This window comes from Gossypium arboreum, chromosome 8, assembly GCF_025698485.1.
Source record: "Gossypium arboreum isolate Shixiya-1 chromosome 8, ASM2569848v2, whole genome shotgun sequence".
Lineage (NCBI taxonomy): Eukaryota > Viridiplantae > Streptophyta > Magnoliopsida > Malvales > Malvaceae > Gossypium > Gossypium arboreum.
In genome coordinates this window covers 45940616-45949184 of record NC_069077.1, presented here as the reverse complement: position 1 = coordinate 45949184, position 8569 = coordinate 45940616, and the positions used below count along the sequence as shown (strand labels likewise).

The 8569-nt window shown below is 32.7% G+C and overlaps 1 protein-coding gene across 1 annotated transcript; it reads right to left on the bottom strand.

Moving 5' to 3' along the window:
* Window positions 1-3823: 3823 nt before the first annotated feature.
* Window positions 3824-7284, bottom strand: LOC108465454 (uncharacterized). The gene is made up of 3 exons (XM_017765775.2): window positions 6914-7284; window positions 5336-5484; window positions 3824-4570 (listed from the first exon to the last, which is right to left on the bottom strand). Exons 1-3 carry the CDS (start codon window positions 7088-7090, stop codon window positions 4432-4434), a joined length of 465 nt encoding a protein of 154 aa, XP_017621264.1. The 5' UTR covers window positions 7091-7284; the 3' UTR covers window positions 3824-4431.
* Window positions 7285-8569: the final 1285 nt, after the last annotated feature.

Below are 8569 nucleotides of genomic sequence, written 5' to 3'. Positions count from 1 at the left end.
ATTCGGGATGTTACAGGTACTTTTACCCTCATAAGATAATATTTGTTAGAGAAAGCTAGCCCAGCTAAGCACGTTTTCCTGCCATGTCCGCAAGAAAGCCCCTTAGCTAGGCAAGCTTTCTCTAACAAATTTACTATTCCCCAAGGCAGAAAAGCTTGATGCTTCGAATAATTTGAATGCTTTAAAAACTTCAACATGTTTAGAATATGTTCCAGCGCGATTTTAAGGTTTTCCTTTGTAAACAGACCCTTCCCTACGACTATAATATGACTCTCACATATCAAGCTTCATCATCCCTCAGTCATATAATTTCTCTCCAATCCTTTCTATTTCTTCACTATAAACTATTTTCCAGTCTTAAAAATTTTGATCGCTAAAAATATTTGGTTTACGTTCAAGGTATTCTTGAGTCGTCGATGATGCGATATCACTTCGAGTTGCACTTATTTCATATTTCATGCTGAGATGGGATCATTACCTCTGAAGCCTATCCTAGGAAAGTCAGTTATGGGGTGACTTTTCTTTCTACGGTCAAGGGTGGAAGTCGACATCGAGGTCTCAATCGATAGTTGTTATGCGCTAATGGATAGGAGTATAATAGGGGAGCTGACTGGCTTTCGTTATGCGGCCACAAGCTCAATCTTTTCAAATACCTGAAAATGATGCCCTATAAATACCATACAGAAGTTTGATGGCATATTCATATAGAAAAACTATAGGGCTTCCCGCTATAATCAGTGTAATTTTTTTCTCCATTTCCAAGCAACCAATACCTTTAACCTTCCTTTTTATTCGAAGGCTAGCACCATCGTAAACGCAAGAAGACTCTCAAGCGGGGAGCGGCTGTTGCGGTGCAATAAAGGTGATGCTCCTTTTAGGGCGAAGATGGTTATCATTATTACACAACCCATTAATAACTACAACTGCTATCGCACTGACTCGAGTTTGACCTCTTCTGTGCCGGAACATACGCTCTTCTTCTAAAAGCCCTCTTCTGCCCACCTCGGTGTCAACCTTCGAACAAGAATGAAATGTTCAAGATACTGACTGCTTGGAAATAGAGAAAAAATTACTTTGATTACACCAAAAGTTCCCAGAGTTTTTTTTGTATGATTATGGCATCAATCTTATGTAAGGTATATATAGGGCATTATTTTCGAGTATCCATAAAGCTTGAACTCTTGACCATGTAACGACAGTCACCTGGCCCCCCAGTTATACTTGAATCCATAACCACATCACGGTCGCTGACTGAGACTTTCATGTAGACTTCGACCCCTAATTATATCAAGCATTTTACCCCGAAACTAGATTTCCCTACACTGGGTTTTTAAGGTGATGGTCCTATCCCGCCATGACATATGTTATCACATCCCCGACCCCTCAAAACTACCTAAAAACTTTCGACGTTTCAATCGAAAACCTTGAATACTTTCAAAATACCCTAAACCCTAAAAAACACTAAATCCTAACCCTAACCTTGATAAAATAAAACCCCTAACCATAAAAAATAAAACCCCTAACCATAAAAAATAAAAAGCCCTAACCTTGGAGAGAGAAATAGAAAGTGCATGCAGTTAGGCACGCTTTCTTTTCTCTCTCCTAAAATCAGCCTATTTCCTTAATTAATTTTAAAACTGGACTAAAGGCCTAATTAATTAAAAAAAGTTCCTATAGGCTTTATTTTGCCCGGAAATTATACTAAAAATAAACTAAATTAGAGGCCAAAAGGCTCCTTTTTAAGGTTTGAAAAATATGTGTGGTGGTGCATACCGATGTTATATTTTGAACTCTTTGTACACTATTTGGATCATCAAATTAGCAAATATTCAAAAAGAAATTGAGGGTAAAGGTATCATATTGTTCATGTATTATGCTAAAGACTACATTTTGGTCCCTACTAAAGAATAGGCAAACATATCTTATTATATTAGATGAAAGAGTAAAATAGTCTTTTAATTAAATATGTGATGTTAAATGTCTATTATAGTGTTTATTAATAAGCCATAATAATAAATTTAGGCTTTGATCGTTACACTTTTATTCAATTTTGTCTCTTTTCTTGATGTGACATTATTTTGTTTTATATTACACGTCAAAAATAATTTAAAATTATAAAAAATAAAATCATAATAAAAATTATAATTTTAAAATTTATGAAAAATATTTATTCGAAATTCATAATTTTGAAACTATAATTTTATTTACAATTTTTTAATTTTTAAAAATTTAACTCTTTTGTCAACGTGACATATAAGTTAAAATAGTGCTACATTAGGAATAAAAGGTTGAGTGTCACTTGAATCAAAACAAAAGAGTAGAGCGCATAAATTAAATAAAGAGTCAAAATTGATGCTAAATTTATTATTATGTCTTATATATAAACACTAAAATAAATATTTAATGACATCAATTATGATAGTTCTATGTTAACAATAAAATGTTGAAATCAATTTACTCAAAATAAAAGAAAAAGGATCAAATTAAATAAAAATATAAAAATTAAAAATTAAATTTATGATGATATCTTATTTATAAAGACCAAAATATAATCTAAAGTAGATTACAAATGTTGTTACGGTAGTTGACAATGACAAACGTAAAAAGATGAATAGCTGAGAAGAGGATTTTGGTTTTATTTTGTTAATGAGTCCAAAATGTGGCTGCTTGAGCCACTCTTTTGGACCAAATGAGCTTAACTTTGCCTTCATCAAACTCTTAGGCAAATATAACATAAATTAAATGTTAACTTTTTAGAGAAAAAAAACTCAATTTTTGTTCTGTTAATTTTATTTATTTTGTTCTTAAATTTTAAAATTTCCATTCAAACTAAAATGAATAGTTATATTTATTGAGTTAAATTCTACCATTAGTCCTCTAAATAATAGTTGAATCCGTTAAGTTAAATTTAACTATTAGTCTTATAGCATGCATAAATTTTAAACTTAATCATTATTCTCTAATTTCATCATTTTTAATATTATGCTTTTCAAATTTTGAAATTTCAATATTTAATTTTAATTTTAACAGTAATTGAAATAACATTTTTAGTATTATGTTAGTAATTAAATGTGTAATCGAACCGAACCAAACCAAACTTAAATAATGGTAACCGAGAGCTCAAGCTTGATTCAAACTTCAAGGATCAATACTCGACTAAAGTTCAACCGAACATCAAATTTTAAACCCGAGCTCAACTTGAGACATAATCAAACTACTTAAACTTGAGATCAATTTAACTTGTTCATATTCAAACTTGAGCTCATTCATACTTGAGCTCTTTCAATATTATGAGTAAAAATATAATTTTAAAATATAAAATCATATTATATTGAAAAGCTAAATTTTGACTCGTAAGGTGTTTGAATTGAGTATTAAATGACTCAATTTTTGCTCGACCAATAACACAGTCATGCAATCTCAAATAGTTTGTGAGCACGAAATAACAAGCTATCACAACACTACCATTTAATAACTACTCTGTTCTACTAATTTGCATGTAGATTTAATGCTAACTTATTCTATTCTATCAACCAAGTTACTTAATACTAATAAACTACTTCATTTAAGCGAATCAAAATATGCTCTGTACTTACCTCACAGTACATTAGCCTCGTCTCCATAAGATATAGCAATAGTCCAAACAAGTCAAGAATGTCAGGCAAAACCAGTTTTCCGTAAACAATAAGGGCGCATAGATTCAAATGTTTTCCTTTGCCCAATGAAGCTATTTCTGGGAACATTGTCAGGAAAATGGCGAAACTATAATAGGAGCTCCGTTTTTTTCCTTTTTCCTTTTTTTTTTTTTTTTTTGGAATATGAATAAATAAATGATCTGATAGAATACTTCAAAGTTCAAACCACTGTATAAGATTTTGCAATCATACAATACTCATCGGCGAATAACACAATTGTCAAAGTGTACGGTTTTAGATGCGCAAGGAAAAATAATAGGGCACAATTGAGAACTTGTCCAACGTCATCTTTGATCAAGGACATAGTCCATGTGCACAAGCACTAGTACAAGTACTTGGGTTTGCTCATGGTAGGAAAAATTAGAGATACCCTGGATACTGATGATTCAATCCAGAACTCACGTCATGTAAATGTGAGTCATCCTAAAGGCAAAAGAAAGTGCATTGATCTCTAGATATCGACTAGTCCGAGGGCAATAGAAGTGATTTTTGGCTGAAGCTGATAACAGGACAAGATCTCAATGGCTTACAAGGACAGATATTACTCTATATGACTGTACTTTTCCCTGCCATAAAGGATAGGAGGGAGGTAAAAGTATTCGATCACTTCATTGAAGTGAAATATAAATCCCCTTTTCAGTTTCATTATCTGTACAGTGCTATAATGATTCTTCTTTGGAGTGACAAATAATAAAAACCTAGTACCAGAGAAAAGTGTGTTGGATTCCTTTGCATTTCAGTGATCAGCATTGATTCCAAATATGCGGACCTTGTGCATGTTAGGGAACTTTGCAACCACCAGCACAAAAACAGCTAGTGTGTTGAAGAAGAGCAGCGGGTTCTGATAACCTGTTGTGTGTGAGGCAATAAGATACCTGGCAAGGAAACTGACGGGTAAGAAAAGGATGGCATTAACCATAATAAAAGAAAATATCACAGCAGTAAACAGTTGTTTAATATGCAAAAAAGAGATGAACAAATTATGGAATGGTATAGTGTCTACTGAGTGAGTGATATATGAGCTTTTTCGGCCAACTGTTAAATGTCATCCTTCAAAGGGACAATGGAAAGAAGCACGCCAAAATGTCAAGACTCAAGATAAATAATGACACTGAGTGAAGAATCATGTCTAACTCAAAGTATACAGTTCAAATTTAAATGACTAAGCAGGGTATCATGCTTTCTGAAACTTTTCATTCAAATGTTATCCAACAAACAGAAAGTAGCAACTCTTTTTCTTCCATATTGACAAGCTGCAACATATAGAAATTTGATATCGATGGAGATTCATCTTCCCAAAGGGAAGCCATTGCACTAGTGGATGGCTAGTGAGGACATTTGAATGAATTTCATCTCTCTTAAATTTGCTTATGTAAACTAATCCTCTGAACAATTGCAAATCGATTACATAGGAGTATACTAGGCCATACATGAGATATTCATGGTTTTGGCAATGGTTAACCACAAGTCCATAACTCACTAGGCATCAAAAGAAAAAGGGATGCATCTTAATCAGATGAAAAGGGAAGCCTTAATTGCATTTAATTTTTAGAGAAATCATCCTACCCATGAATAAAAATATTTCACATTTTTAGTTCCATTTCTGATAAAAGCTTATATAGTGGAAATTGAACACTTACAGCACAACGGGTACAACAGTCAAAAACTTCCTGTTTGGAGTGAGTTGCTTGCCGTTATCTATTTGCTCCCACCAAGTCAAACCATTGTAAATACCTTGGTCATCAGCAAATGGTGTTCCCTTTTTCCAGTGAAAGAAGTGATATGTAACCTAAGGTAAGACGTGAATAATGCGCAACAAACTCGTTAAGAAACATAGACTGCAAAGCTGATAATACTATATCATTTATGATTGTTGTGGTAAATAGTGAAGACTATAATTTCGGTATAAGGACAAGCAAATCTCCAACTAGATTTACAATTTATTATTTCCTGAAAAGGAACAAACAAATTGATTCAAATTTATAAACAGCACTTCAAAGAACTTAATTCTAGCCACGTAGAGAAGGGGGAAAAAGGAATGTCAGTTATTCAGATGAATCTCAAGCATGATGAGAAAAGGGAAGAGTTTTTTGGTAAATTTGCATTATATGCTTTCCTCCACTCCTCAAGAGACAGGAAAGAATGCTATTCAGAAGAGGTGCAAAGATGTTGATAATCACAGGTGGGTGCTACTGAGCATACCCTTACGAATTAAAAATTCAAATTTCCTTTCATTCAGACAACAAGTCATCAAGAAAACTATCAAGATAATTAGAAAAGTATTGCACAACTCATGACAAAGGAAAACAGATGTAATTATGAAGTCAATTAACTCTTTACAACCATCTCAAGAGGATGACAAACAATGGGTTTAGAAATACAAGATAACTAAGCATCCTGATTGATGGAATATGGTATTATTCTATACTTCCTCATATTAGCCATGCAAGTCTATACGGCGAAAAAGAAAAGGATTAAGAAAACCATCTATTGTACGATTGCAACTTAGAATGAATATACCATTCAAGCCAACTTGAACTTGCACTGAATTCCCATAGATAATTCAGTGTACTAGTTACCTTTGTTCCAAGCTTCTTTTTTTTTTCGTTTTTTAAACAAAAGAGCCTCAAGAGCTCCATCTAACCATAAGTAGCGTGTTGAGCAAGCCTAACCTATTTAATACCAAGAAAACCTCATGCCATCTCATTCCAAGTACTAGTTCAGTTGGTGCTGAACCCCCCAAAAAAAAAAAATTATCTAATTAAAACCAGCAACAGGCTTGAAGATATATACAGCACAAAGGCCAAGAAACTCATGGAACATGCACAATTAATTCAAGAACACAATGAACAGAACAAATTATTCAGCCAAAAGAAAAAAAGAAAAAAAAAACAGAACAATTTAATACTAAGCTGTACTCATAGACATAGGTAAACATGCAAATTCAAAAGTCGAACTTTCTAATATTACTCTACAACGAGCAGCCGAGATACCTGCTAAATTTCTAAAGGAAATAATCCCAAAATTTTAACAAACGCAGGGAGTCTCAATAAATCATAAAAATCTATCAAGAAAACACACTCGCTAAGAAAATAAACATAAATATCAAATTAAAAACCAGATAAGGAATGCAACAAAAAGAACACCCAAGTTCTATGCTTACGACAAAAAAAGAACCCAACTTTGAAGAATCGAGATAAGAGAGAGAGAAAGCTTACAAAGAAATGGGTGAGATGAACAATGGTCCAAGCGATTCCCGGAGAGGTACCAAATACAGATAAAACCATGAGCCACGAAAAGAAAACGATCAAGATATAAGCGGTCCAAACCCCTGGATAGGTGAACCACTCAGTGTTCTTGTTCAGATCTGTGGGTGGCACAGCTCTCACGTACATCTTTTAATTTGGTTATTTCTCTTCTGGGCTTTCTCTTTCTTCTCTTTCTTCTCTTTCTTCCTCAAACAAACGGATGGGTGACTCAAGGATTGCTAATGGTGAAATATGCTCGTTGGTAGTGTATTGGGGTTTTACCAATTCCGTTGTTGCGAAGCTGTCGCTACAGAATTGGGGGAGTATGCGTGGATTTTTCTTTAATATAGGCTTAAGCGTGTAAACGTCTTTTCTTTTATGCAAATAAAAATTTTCACAATTCTTTTCTTAAAAAAAATTCTAGTTAAATATCCCTAATTTTTTTAGCTAGAATCACCTCATATCACAACCACGACATATGTTAAAAAATTATAAAAATTAAAATCAATACAAATTATTAAATTTTAATAAAAATATAAAATTATTTTAAAATAACTTTTTATAAAGCTAGAGAATTGAATAAGTTAAGTTAGAGAATTGAATAAGTTATTATACCTTTTCTTCAAAGAATTTATTTAAAAATAATTTATAAGTTAATTAAATATCTGTTTGATTCTTGGTTTAAATTATAAGTATATTCCTTTTTTTAAAGAAAATTAAGAATTTAGGCTTTTTTTTATATTTATGAGAATAATTCGTTTTTTGAGAGAGAGAGAGTGAAAATGAGTACTTTCTTAGATTTTTTTTTTCTTTGTTGTTAGAAATTAGAGTTTATTTTTGTTTGTGTTTGTGATAGACATTGTTATAGTTTTAAGTATGTTTGAATTAAAGGTAATGTTGTGGAGCTCGGTGACCTACAAATTCCATCTGCCATGTAAGTATGAAGTCATCAACTGAGAAGTCGGATTTCATTGCAATTCAAGGTCCGAGTTGACAGTGATTATGTTGGATTTGGTGCTCTAACTGTAGTATTTTCATCAATGTACACTTGTAAATTTTTTTGAAAAGATTTGTTAATAAAATTATTCATGAATTACATTAATACTTTGTATTGCACGCAAACCAAAATGGAAGCAAATGTTGCTCACTAGTTGGCTAATGCTTAAATAATACTAAGCGATATTATGTAATCAGATGACAATACAAAAAGACAACATGTATTAGTAGACAAACCTAAACACGTCCTTAGTCTAATCGAAAACGAGCAAACCGATTGAAAGACTAATATGTCGTCAATCAAGTTCAATTATGAAGATGTTTTGTCTTGGGAATCAGAGCGGATGATTCCCAGAAGATAGAGACATATGTGTGACTGACTAGACTGACAGTACATCAGACAAGACCCAAAAAGAATAGATCTTGAATTTGTTTATGGATTTATTCACTTGTGACGCTCATAGTGTGACACACCTAAATCTTGAGTGGATAACGGATTATATATTCATGACTCGTACATTTTGATATAAGTAAAAACCTAAGATCGAATAGATAATAAACCAATAGCTGGTGCGTTGGGTGTACAGCTTCTACAATATGTAGCGCCATTCACAATAGTGGAATTCATAA